Raw genomic sequence first — 14,558 nt, forward strand, 5'->3', positions numbered from 1 at the left:
GAGGTAAACTGAGTTGCATAAATCACAAAATTGCACTCACAGATTCCTGTTCAGTCTTTGTAGATGTTTCTGTAGTGAAATGCTGTTTTCTGTCGTTATCTCCCAAATCTTCTGGGGCTGGGTGACCTCCTACTGAGAAGACAAAATGATATCAGGTTTAACCATACCATCATGCAATATAATTTGATAAAGGATATTAAAGTCTGCAATGAGAGTGCTTTGAATGGCTTATACTACATCCGTGTTGTGCATAAAGGTCTTATGTAAATAGCTACAGAGATTTTATTCACAGCCTAACTCTAATCAAAAATATTTGGTTCGATGCAATGGTTATCAAGTATGTGCGGAGAGTTCTTTTTATCAGGCCTCCATAAATGATACATATTAGCCTGTGTTTGTGGTTATCAAGAAATATCTGACATAAATTGTTTTATATGACATGCCACAATGAATGATACTTTTTGGCATCTGCTGCTTTTATCAAAACAGTTGAATACATTCAAATGAATAAAATCTGTGCTCAAAAGGAGACTATGCATGTGTATATTGTATGGCTAACTTATATTGATATATTTGAACCAAATGTCTTCACAGTCATATTACAAAACCAGCCAAATGCATGAGTTTTAAGTATCAGTATGGTTCATTAATGTGTGTGTGTGTGTGTGTGTGTGTGTGTGTGTGTGTGTGTGTGTGTACCACATACATTAAAACATGGCTTTTAAAGTGTTGGCATAAACCAATTTGATATACCAATACAACGGGTATATCAAGTTTTGAGCTGCCCATAATACCCATATATAAACAATATTGGAACTGTGTGCTAATGGGTCTATTCCTATAGATCAATGATGAATTTCACTCATTAATCATTAGTGAGTTATTCAAATAAGTATAAAAAGGAACAATAATCCCTGTTTCCTAAATAAATTTGACATGGTACACAATTTAATCTCAATCCTTTCTTTTACCGTTTCCCCTCCCTTCTCATGCACAAGGGACAAAATATGGAGAAATTTCGAGTGAGAGAAAAAGGAATTGGGCCGGATAAAGATATTTGAACCTGAAATTGCACCAAGTAACTTATAATATCGTTCTTAACGCTTCCTTTGGGACTTATGTAAAGTGTTTATATAATTAATGATACAAAGTTGCAATTGCCGGTCGACAGGGGCACACATATGTATGATATGTTTGGCTTTGTTGATGTTGTTTTTGTTTCTTTAACCTATTGTATTGTTCTAAAAATCGATTATTATTAATTAAATATGAAATTATCCAAAGGCCGCCTCTCTCTCTCTCTATGTTGAATTTATCGAAAAACATTTTTAATTTTTATTTTAAAGTCGTTTCTGTGACAGTATGTTTTATTCAGGGAATGATCTGGATTGTCCAGTACTGGCCAATGTAAGTATGTAATAATTTGTTCCCTTGGCAATTATGTAATTTGTGACCCATGCAATCGTGTAATAATTTGTGACTTTGTCTGGATTCGGTCCATGGATGTGTATGTTTCGTCCATATACTTACTATGCTGTAGTTTCAAATTCGGCTGGACATAAAAACCTCATCCCATAACAGTCTGGGTACTCTAGTGCATGACTAGTCCAAGTTTCGCCTGATCTTCCATTTAAGAAATAATGTTGTGGAATCCTGACAGAGATTTTGTTTTAAGACTGAATTAAATTAATCCATCAGCGACTTGTAAAGCTTTTGGAAATTACAACTGCTTCTTCAAATTGATTACTAGGTTGACAACATTTACATTCTTAATCCAATTTATCATGCATTTTCCTATTGACTAGAACGCCTGAAACAACTGGAATATCACGTGTCAAAATCTTATTTGTACAAAATCTGTTTAAATGTATTAACCACATTAAGTACTTTTTATCAAAAGTTTCAACAGTCTTGGATTGAAATGGTCACGCAATGCATACACAGTGAATAAGTGGACTGCTAGCACAGGGAAATAATACATGTGTTTCACCTGATGATCATTAATTGTACGTCTGTGTCACCTAATAACATTCACCTATCTCACCCGTTATCCAATTAATTTGAAATCTTATTGAAATAAGCATGAAGTCCAAGTTTTTACAGGACTGGATGGCTTCCAGAATATCAACTCATGAAAATGCGTCTATCTTGCTGTTTACCTAACTACCTGAGAATGCGATGATAAAAACGCATCTTCCCACAGTACTATGTGAAAAAGCAGGAATAACGTATGGCTACTTTAAACAGCAAAAATAAAAATAATGTGTAATGTATGTAAATTACTAAACATGATACAAACTTTACTTGCCTATGCAGACCTATACAAATGCATGCTGTTACTTGCACATTAGCTTATATTGCGTCCAAAAGACTGACATAATTATGTTTTATTATTGTGAACATTAGTAACCCATTTCAGTTTCCATGGGAAACATTTTATTTTGCCACACATTTATTATACTGCACAAATATTACTAATATTTTTCAAATGTATTAGACTATGATGAATTTTTAATAACATTGTCACGTTCTCTGTTAAACACATACAATTGGGAAATCATAAATACATCATCGTTTAGGAAAAGTGTATTCAATATAAATGACGTTAACTGACTTGGGTTAACGATACATTTCTGACAGAAAACAACCAAGATTTTGTTATTTTCAGAGTTATTATTTTGGAAAATAACACAAAAAAAATTCGTCAGCAAGTGTTGAAAAGCAAAGTGGATCTAAACTGGTATTCTTCGAGTTTTTCAGATTACAACACACGTTGTCTCATGAAAAATAGGAGAATCAGTCAGTTATATAATCTCAAGTCAGTGTATTGGCAATATGAAGAAAGAAAAAACTGGTGGGAAGTGTTTGTATGTTTCATCTTTTCTGGTACATGACGAATGTGTTAATTTGGGTTATAATTTATGCAGCCTGGCTTTATTTCAGATGTGGACCCTCGAAAGAACTACAGGCTACATCTGATCATCGTAAATTTCTGGACATCAAAGTTCAATTGTAAAGAAAGTTATTGATAACATATTTTAATAGAACTTATTTTATATATTATATATTTTGCAATTCATGACTGCACATTAAAAAGTTGGTATTGCCTACTCTGGCACAGTTCAATTTCCCTTTTGTAATACTTGATTAAAGATCATATACATGAGACTAACACCAGGTGAATTTTGAATGTATAGGAGCAGATGTTTTGATTGGCTGCATGCTTAGATCATCCACATTACAACCACGAGCATTATGTAAAGAAATGACATAGTGGTATGCCAAATTCTCTTCATGTTCCATGTTGCAAATGCAAAGAACTTCACCTTACACCTGTCACTCTTTCCGAAGCATGGAATATTTCTAGAGTGCCCCATAAATACATTGTACTCAGGTAATGCTTGGAAAATACATGTCTAAACTTTCAGAGTTTTGCAAATCACAAAAATATTCAATACGGTTGCTAAAAATAGCCACAGCCTGATAACATAGCTCCCAGATATTGATGTGATGTAATTAATTGAATCTTTGTATCCAAAAAGTCAAGATCTGGCCAGAGTGCGCAATAAGATTCACAAACATTTACTTACTTTTTGTTCCATTATGACAAGGGTTAAAACTGTATATACCGGATCGTGCCAGACTATCCCAGTATTCTCACTGGCATGCTCATTACTAAATCATTTATGTTTTGACCTGTATTCATACTTGTAATTTTCTTGGCAATTAAATCTGATTAAATTAATTAAACTGTGTGTGCTGGTGATGAAACTCAAACAATGCAGTTAAATATATCTGTCCAAAACGTTAGATAATCCGTACATATTAAGGAGTATATAGAATGACATCCTGACAATTTCAGGATTGTACTATTCCTGTTAATATGCAGAAGTTCTTACTTATTTCACAGATCCAGACCATAAGTATATTCATACGCTGTAAGTTTTAAGGCTAAGTTCCAATTCTTTAAAATGTATTTTATAAACTACTCAGGTGATCAACACCGTTTATGGACTCATCACAGCTTAAAACTGATGTATAAATCATACGGAAGATGGACATGGTTCAGTGACTTAATACGCCTTCACAATGTTTTATAACTTACACAGGTGATATAAAAGGCTATTGGACTAATTACAACTACAAAATGATTTGTAACTAATTTCATCTTTGAAATTATTTGCAACCTACACAGTTAATATACGTGGTTCACGGACTAATTACAGCTTTAAAATGATTTCTAACTAAAAAGTGAGGAAAATTGTTTATGGACTAAGTATAACTTACACTAGTGATGTTCATCTTTTATGAAACGATTTATAATCTACAAAGGTGACATAAAGTGTTAAGAGACTAATTACATAATTTTATTTTATAATTTATAACGAAGTACATATTTGCAATGGCATTGAACCTACACAGGTGATATACATGGTTTATGAACCAAGTACATTCTTCAAATAATTTGTAACCTACACAGGTGATAAGCATGGCCTATGGACTTGGCACACCTTTTGAAATGATATGCAACTAGGTCCATCGTTGAAATGATTTGTAATCTCTTTAGGAAATGGACATGGTTTATAGATTAAGCACATCTCTGAAATAATTTTCAACCTAAACATGTGGTGGCAAAAGTGTACAATCTAAGTTCATCTTCGAAATGATGTCTAACCTACACAGGTAATAAACATGTTTTATGGATTAACTTTATATCTTTGAAATGGTTTCTGACCTATGCAGGTGATGGACATCGTACAGTTTTGAAATGATTTCTGAACTACACATACACTGGACTAAATACTCATTTACATTGATTTATAACATGCTCAGGTGATTGATATTGTGTATGGCCTAGGAACATATATGAAATCGTTTACTACTTACTTTGATGATTACATGGGTTATGCACTAAGTGTACCTCTGAAATGATGTTTATCCTACACAAGTGATGGGCATGGTTTATGCACTAACTTGTATTTTTAAAGTGATTTATAACTAGGTACATCTTTGAGTTGATTTATAATCTAGACAGGTATATGATATATACAATACATAACCTAATCAGGTTATGGACATAATCAATGGACAAAGTAAATCTTAAATCTTCAAAATGATTTATAACCTGCACAGGTGATGGAGTTTGAACTAAGTTCATACTGGAAATGATTTATTATCTTATACATATTGTTTATAGACTACGTATATATTTGAAAGAATCTCAACATCAGGTTTTTTAATCTTTGAACAATTTTAAATAAGTGTATATTGATTTGTTTTGTCTTAAAGACGGCACTAGTACTTTGGATCAAACTATTTAATGTGAGTATTTTGCCAGATCAGAAGTTTTAAAAGTCATTACTTAACAACAAGTGTAAATAAACTTGAAAATACTGTTGTTAATTTAAAATCAAGAAAGGAATTAAAAGGACTGATATAATAATCAATCCTTTGAAGGACACTGGAAAGACAGACACTGGAAGGACGGACACTGGAAAGACAGACACTGGAAAGACAGACACTGGAAAGACACACATTACTAAGTAATATACAAGTATCAGTGTCATACCATAAGTATTAGAGAATTTTGGTTTAATACCTAACACTTTTACCAAATAGTGCAACATATCGAAAGAAAAGAAAACTATGATTTGACAAATATTTTATGCATGGCAAAGTCAGTAACAGCAAAATTATGTAATGGCCGTGTCTTTTTCATGTTCTGTGACTCGTCTGTAACGAGATGGAACTTCAGTAACTTTAAGTTTACATTGTATATGTCGAGGGTATTGAAATATTTTAATTCAAAATATTCATCAACATGGTTTGACCACGCTCACTATGGCTTATATAAATTTATTTTACATGTTATTTATACAAATATTACATGTAATGGCTCATGTGCAAGAAAAGTTTTCAAACATGAATCAAAAATAAACAATAATGTCCCTATGATAATTTATGCAAACTGAAATTATTGCATTTATATATTTTTAATATATTCAACAAACGAGGTTTGCCATATCAATTTTTTGGAAATGGTTGCTTCCCCTGCCAACTGAAATAACAGATCCAAAGCAGGAAAAGTATTTAATTTAGTATCATGCAATTCTACTAAATATGTACCAGGATACTGCGTATGAAATATAATAAAGACTGAATGGATGGATAGCAAAATAAACTGGCAGAGGCAACAATTATGAAGTATTTAATTTCCCTGCCTAAACAAACAAGGTAACACAATTGTATCTAATGACTTGTACTATTTAACCAACCCCCACCACCACATATTCCAATTTAATTTAAGTTGTGTTTCATCTCAAACAAAGTCATTATATTGTGGGGCCGTCAACAGCTGTTTAAAATGTTTTTGAGCAAGAAAAATAGTCATTACCTTCCTCTGTAGGCTGTACTGCTCCTTGTTTCTTACCTGAAAGCATGCATACATCCTTCTACGTTTTATTGTATTATTATCAATACAACTAGCAATTTAAGGAGGTGCTCTTCGTTTCTTGTCTTATTATATCATTTGATGGTATTATTGTCAATGCAACGTGCAATTTAACAATGTAACATTTTGAATAAAGTATAAAAAAACCCACATTTAATATCGGAACTTTAATCAGCAGCAATCTGTAAATAATAATGTATATTATAATTACTATGCAGTTCACAATATTTGCTCCTACAAAATACAGCAAGAATAATGAAAAAACTTTCAGAAAGAAAAGATCCTAATACATACCTTTAATACCATTCTTCCTATTATGCCAAACACAGGTGATGGCATAGCAATCAGCATGCAAAATGATGTCATCACATCAAATATCATTTATATGGAATTTGAAACACTTTATGTTAGCTTAAAGAGAGATTTACAATGTTATCTGAAGCAAGAGTTATTGATGAGACTGATGCTTGACTGGCCATATAACAATTTCATATATTTTTGCACTCACTGTACTTCATTTCAATTTAATTCTATCAGTATGTCATATTCCAAATGCTAGATGGTTGCTATCATGAGAGTGTGTTGATGCCATTCATGAGCTTGAAGGCGGGAAAAGTAGTTATTTATTTGCGGCAGAAATTAGACATGCCTTTTATAAAAGAGTGACACATATTGTGTCTGAAATCGTGTTCTATTAATATCTGATGAAGAAATCTAATTTATAATCAGGTGTATCCATATTTTCAATTCCATCATACATAATCATGACTAGATTCATGAAAAAGATGCTGCCATACAGACACTACTGAATATAAAACAATGCTCCAAAAGTCCTGTTTAGAATACTGCCTTCACTATCATCACAAGAACTGTCCAATGCAAACTCAGCAAACTGAAAGACTCATGCCTGAGCGATAAGGCAAACAAGATGCACTTATATGCGGACTCGAATTACATAATCCGCTTTTACGAGGATTTAAAAACATCCATATTAAGTGCTTATGGAACCAAACAACCCATTGACAAAGACAAAATCTTACAAAGGTGGAGGCAACTCGTTCACAACATTGTCAGTTAATACACTATATTTAACTGTTTGACTGCAGATATTTTGCAACACTGACTGAACCTGAGAAAGCAACCAACTTGCTGCCAAAATACCGGTATCAGATTTTATGTTGGCAAATATCTACCATGCCAGAGGCTTGAACATGATTGAGCAACAGACTGAACTTTTCTGGTTAATCCGGACACAAGGAACTGTAACCCAGGGATACAGGAATGCATCCGCTGTATGCTTATGCAAGCGGACATAAAACACAATTGTGACAACAATCAGGACATGCCCTTGCTGTCAGAAGCCAGCAAAATCCTCACCAGAATTCCACTGAATTGTCGTATGTGTCATATCAGTCAAGTGCTTCTTTCTGGTTTCAAAGGGCAAAGAACTGCATACATGGTGCTCGTAGCTTGTTAACTGCAGGATAAATGGCACATAGAGAATTCCCACCTGTACATGACATTTCTTGACCTGATAAAATCTGTTGACTCAGTTAGTCAGAGACACACATTTATGATGGCCTCTGGACGATCATAGTACAATTTGGTTGTCAAATTACTTTGTTCTAATTGTTTGGCAATGCTATAATGGAATCCCTGCTTTCATCATGGACAACTGTGCATCTGAACCTGCTGCCAGTGAAGTCATGCAAGTCTGTGTAAGGGTCTTTTTAGTATAATGTTTTCCATCACGTTTTCAGATTTCATATTGACCGTAAGTTCTAGAATCTGAGTAGACCAGAAGTGAAGACAAAGCTACAAAAGTGACTGTTCATAATCATCTATTTGCTGTCAACAGTTCATGTAATGCCAACTCGAAGTATATGCAACAAGCATCGCACCATTTCCCTTCAGCATGCGACAATGTCTGTCTCATAATAACAATCAATCCAACACAGGTGATGCACCAGACTATGCCAGGAAAGCCTTACGCAGGGTTTACCTTCACAAAGAATGGCCACACATTCCAAGAAGGTGACAGTTTCGCTGATCTTAAGAGTCCAGATTGATACCAAACATCCCCAAGCAAGCATAGCCTTTGCAGACTATACACAAAAGCATGGAAGAGCATATCACCAGTTGGCAAATGAGTGATTACAAAGGATACAAGCTAAGTTGAAAGAGAGAAAGGAATCTGTCGAATGACTTAAATACATTCTTAAGTTGTTCTTTAAATACTTCAATTATAAAGTCAGACATTGGATAGTTTCATCTGATTCAGTCTCATCCATATTGGATCAACAGAATGCGAACTCAGTCGAACTGCTGGATCAGTGGAACAGAAGGGCGCGCATCTTATTTATCAGATTAGATTGCAGCATGTTTTGTGTTAAACAAGCAGCCTCAAGTGAATCACCTGTTCACTGTGATACGCACAGTACATATAAAAATTGATCCGAGCAGCCAATCACGTGGTCAAGGAAACCAATCTAGTTAGTTATGTAATGCTAGTCTTTAGACTCAAAAGATGAAGAATATCCTTAAGACATGGAGTAATATGGCGCCTTAACAAGAGTAGAAGAGATCCACATATCATGTTTTTCTTCTTTTACTGTAAAGCTTACAAATGCATATAGTAGAACCATCCACTTTTAAATGAAATGATAGCAATGCAGGCAGTACAACCATCATCTTTTAAAAGAAATGATATCAATGCATGTGGTACAACCACACTCTTGTACAAGAAATAGTTGCTATAATAATGCATACCTTAACAGAAAGAAAAAAAAGATATTTTCACTACAAAAATAAAGTTTGGCAAATAACCAGCCTGAAAAGGTTTTTCCTAAACTGACCATCCATTCTGGGGATGTAGTGATACCACGATGTTCAATATGGCTACTGTGGTAATCATGTTGGATGTGCAAACATAATCATTTTTACCTAGGATGAACTAGAGCATGGGATGAATTTGGTACATCATAAGTCTTATAATTATAATAGTGATTTGACCGTTGAGGTGGCGCTCTAGTTTCGTATTTTGCATAGGGTTAGAATTTTAAAGAAAAATAATTTCCCTGGCTTTCCTCGCTGGTTATACTGGCTGTTTAAAAAAAGACCTTGCATATCTTAGGTATAATTCAAAGAACCTTTAGTTCCCTTTATTTTGGTGTATGATTGATGGGTATAATATGGGTTATAGAGTACGCAGCTTGGTCTTACTCCAGATGTGCACCTTTGAAAAAGTACTAGCTCCTCTTGGTCATTTTCACTTACTGAACTTCAAAGGTAAGTTGTATAAAAAGGAGCCGATAAGTTCTTTTTACATTTTATATATTTGGTAATTCATTCATTGCACTTTTAGAGGCTGATATTGCCTAGTCTGGCAAAATTCATTTTCCCTATTGTAATACCCGCTATGTATAGTGTACTTTAGACTAATTCAGGCTGATTTTTTAGCACAATGGAACAGTCATGTTTGTTAGCAGTGTGCTTAGATCGTGTACAATTTCCAAAAGTACAATATCCAAAAAAATATCATCCACATTACATTAATGTAGCATAGAGGTATGCCAACATTCTCTCCATTGTGAATGTTTACATATTCTGACGAATCATACTGATGGAATCGTTAATCTAAGTTTCTTGTTTTTGTTTAATTTTTGTCAGTTCATTATTCTGTTTACTTATACCTTGTTCCAGTTAATAACTGTTTTAGTCATATCAGTAATATAACTAACTGCACATCAGTGTGTTAAATATTCAATATTCTGATCTTTTGTACATGAGTTAGATTTAGGATTCTAACTACCTTCGAACCATCCATAAATAGAGATCATATTACATGAGTTAGATATAGGATTTTATCTACCTTCGAATCATCCGTAAATATATACCATATTGTTGTTACCATTGTTAGTATATTCGTTGTAATCTGACCCCAACCTGGTTCATCTTGTTACACTAGCAATAAAACTGTTGACTGATGACAGTAAACTCATGAACTGAAGTTAGTTACATCACTTGACCCTATGAGAAAGATAACCTAGAAGAAAGTACAAGAGCAACTTTAGATGACATGTAATGCCCCAATAAGGGAATCTCGTAAATTATTGAATGGTTAATGTGAATAATGAGAAAATGATATATTTACATCCATCCGCAGACTGTTCCTGAAAAGTAAAGAAAATAACATTTTAAAAGTTATTATTCATTGCTGCTTATGTGCCAATGTGTGCAAAATTGCACCATGAGTACAATTGTGACCCTCACTTATGTAGGAGCAAGAATTATCAAGCCCTAATGATACAGGATAAATGTGGTGACGTGGTGTAAGGAATCTGCCATTTCGTCTAATACTGATAATCCAGGCTAAATGTGGAGATTATGGTGGAATGGATCTGACATACTTTTCACAAAGATTGCTGATATGGGATAAACGTAACATATTTAACAAAAGATGTTACAGTAAGTGAGGAGTCCAGTGGCATGGCAAAACAGGCATTGGTGATCATTCCTGAATTATATCAAACACCGCCATGAAGTGAAGTGATTGGATCCATTGTTGAGTTTATATGGCATGTATTCTAACCTATCATATACATGGATCCATTGATGAGTTTATATGGTATGAATTTCAACCTATGACATACATTGTTGTTGTTGTTGTTGTTGTTGTTGTAGGGTTTAACGCCATTTTTCAGAACGCGATAGGCTATACATGGCGGCCAGTATTAATGGTGGAGGAAGAACCCGGGAAACCCCCGAAAAGAACCACCGACCCACGAGAAGCTACTGGCAAGCTTTCTCGCATACCCACATTAGCCAAATCCGAGACTCGAACCCACGGAGAGGTGAGATGGCAGTGATCCGTAACGGAGAGCGCTTTAGATCACTCGGCCACTCGGGGCCCCATGACATACATGGATCGATTGATGAGTTTGTATGGCATGTATTCCAACCTATCATATACCTGGACCCATTGATGAGTTTATATGGCATGTATTCTAACCTATCACATACATGGATCCATTGATGAGTTTATATGGCATGTATTCTAACCTATCATATGCATTAAGAAGTAAGAAGAGTAGCTTGAAAGATCTGATGCTCTTCTGGGCGATCATACATTCCAGGAATTGAAGTAAGACTAGTAAGACTGTCTCTTAATTTTAACTGCCTGTCAGCTTTGCACTCCGTTCATTAGAACAAAGGAGACATCATTAGAACACTTCTCGTGAAATATCCATGTCGTCATGATCAGATTTGCACCATTTTCATTAACATCCAACTGGACATCATATGAATAGGATTTTCTGCTCAAGAAAGTGTCATACCATTTTTGAGATGCCATCCGTATGGGATACCAGACTGGTACCTTTTGTACTTAGGACTAGCTAAACAGTGTAAGACGTGTTTAGTAAAAACTTCATACTGATATGACCATATATGTATAATGAATAACAGTAACACAATCTTAACAATCGCCACTATGGTAGCCACACTGAACCTCAGATCGGTACCACTTTAACTAGACAAATACGTATGTTAGTTAAAACCCCATATTTATATGACTATCCATAACAAGATTTTAAGATGGATGCCATGTCGTAAATATTCAACATCAAACCGGCATAATTTTTGTTCAGAACCAACTACATATCACACGAAGTCTATTAGTGAAATGTCCATTTTTTAGTATGAACATCAATTCAGGAGGAGAGGAAATAACGAGAGTTTAAAGATGGTTGCCATATCCTACCTGAAATATTTCAACTCATTATTGATGTAACACTCACACATATATTTCCACGTGTTGTTTTAAATTTGTACATTATAAATCAGTGCGCATCAAGTGAATATCAACATTAGAGTAACAAGAAGAAATGTATTGTATTGCATTAAAAACAATTGAAATTTGCATACAATTTTGGTATTGATATGAGTTCAACGTTTTTATTAGAACTATGACCATTTACTGCACAATATAACTAAAAGATATGCGATCTCTTAATCTTATATAAATCATTCATGTTCTTTTAATTCTAAGTGTCCTTCCTCAGTATTCATCCGGAATACAGAAACTTTAATAGAAGATATGGCTTGTTCACAAATATTAAAATAATTGTGACAGCTGGATTACTTCCAACAGTACCATAACATAAAGAATTTTTGAAAACATAAGTACCTCACATATCAGAGTGGAGAATTAGCTGCAGATTAAAAGAAATGACTCTCTGCATGCATTTAACATGCATCAACTGCAAATAGCAAATTAATCCTTTCTCACCGTTTCCTGAAACCAGAAGTTTATCACATCCTGGGACATAATTACATGACTGATCTCATGGAAATGGCAAGGAACATCTTCATTCCCTTTGAGGTCTTCAACAGGGATCAAACAGTCTACACGGTACCCGTCCATTCTGGGGCATTGTATGAAAAGGTCAAATCGTAGACTCTGTCCCAGATATGAAATAATACTGGACAAAGTCATTGTGATGAACTTTTGAACACCGGTACACAGTTTAGAAGAAGGATTCTTCTCAGTGGCCCCCATTCTTGTGACTTGTGCAAATATGACATAGTCCCTGAATAATATGGTCAGTCTATGATGAAGATCAATATTAAACACACAACAGCCACAAAAGATCAAATTTTCAGACATTTTCTTAGCAATGGGCCAGTGACCAACACATGTGGCAAGAAGGCGATGGAAAATGGGAGCAGGAAGGAATTTCCCTCGGAAGACATAACAAAGGACTGAGGAACTGTTCCTCTCTGGATGTTGTGCAAGGCTGATCAACTCTGTGGGTGTTCTTTCCTTAAGCATGCATGGTGCGAGGTAATAACTTTCCACCTGAAAAATAAAAGAGACGAAATGTAGTTGAATGTGTTGTGGGGTTTTAACGCCATTTTCAGCACAAGATAGGCTATACACGGTGGCCAGTATTAATGGTGGAGGAAGAACCCAGGAAAACCATGGAAAGAACCACATACCCAAGCGAAGCTACTGGCAAGCTTTCTCACATAACCCCATTGGCCGAACCCAGGTAGACAGAGTTGAGATTACGTGATCCATAACGGTGAGCGCTTTAGATCACTCGGCTTCTCGGTTCCCTATGAAATGTAGAAAGCGTTTATACGTTCAATTATGTTAGAAAATATGAACATTTAAAAAACGTTATAAATACACGTATCAATTTCAGTCTAGTAGACATAATTTCTAAATGAATTTAAGCTGAGGAGGAAACAAGAAAACTACCCATTGCAGTATAGCCAGGTCACATACCATACATATAGTATGAATTTTATTAATGGACTGACCAATCTAAATGCCAACTCCATTGAAAGAGCATAAACCATACATATAGTATGAATTTTATTAATGGATTGACCAATCTTAATGCTAACTCCATTGACTCTACAAATAATAACGTCTGACAAAGTGATAATAGACTGACTCATCTAAACACCTCACTGTGGCACTCTCTACAGAAGCCATAGAATACCACCTTATAGAGAATGTGAGTATACTGATGTACATTATACAGTACACCCTCACTGTGACACTCTCTACAGAAGCCATAGAATACCACCTTATAGATAATGTGAGTATACTGATGTACACGATACATTATAGCCTTATTGTAACAATGTCTACAGAAGCCCTAGAGAATATCACCTCATAGTAAGACTACCATAAAATAAAGTAGATCAGATAGTACTACTTTATTATAACACCATCCATAACAGCCAAATTATATCAGCTTATAGTGAGACTGTGTTATAATAAAATACTATGGACACTTATAATGAAGGAATACTTACTCGTTATAATAGTAATATTACCTACTAGTGTAGTACATGATACTCACTCATTATAATTCTGTATGTGGCAGATATCCCGTATACTGCCTTATACTTCATGCAATATTCCCTGCTCCATGGCAGATGTACTGAATACTGCCTTATGCACATCATACCGTATTCAATGATCAATGATATTTATACTGTATGCTGCCTTCTATAGATTATGCTGTATTCACTGCTCCATGGTACTGTATACTACCTTATATACATCATACAGTATTCAATGATCAATAGG

General features: G+C 34.6%; 1 protein-coding gene across 1 annotated transcript in view; it reads right to left on the reverse strand.

The window, feature by feature from the left end:
• Positions 1-22: 22 nt before the first annotated feature.
• The window catches only part of LOC149789641 (uncharacterized), a 64,090-nt gene continuing 49,554 nt past the window's right edge, over positions 23-14,558 (reverse strand). Inside the window, exons 7-10 of the mRNA XM_089973078.1 lie at positions 12,741-13,310; positions 10,605-10,623; positions 6,395-6,430; positions 23-132 (exon numbers count right to left, since the gene is read on the reverse strand). Coding sequence (XP_089829204.1) covers positions 23-132; positions 6,395-6,430; positions 10,605-10,623; positions 12,741-13,310 — 735 coding nt within the window. The remainder of the gene's footprint in view (positions 133-6,394; positions 6,431-10,604; positions 10,624-12,740; positions 13,311-14,558) is intronic.

Source organism: Sinohyriopsis cumingii, chromosome 10, assembly GCF_028554795.1.
Source record: "Sinohyriopsis cumingii isolate HCF-2022 chromosome 10, ASM2855479v2, whole genome shotgun sequence".
Taxonomy (NCBI): Eukaryota; Metazoa; Mollusca; class Bivalvia; order Unionida; family Unionidae; genus Sinohyriopsis; species Sinohyriopsis cumingii.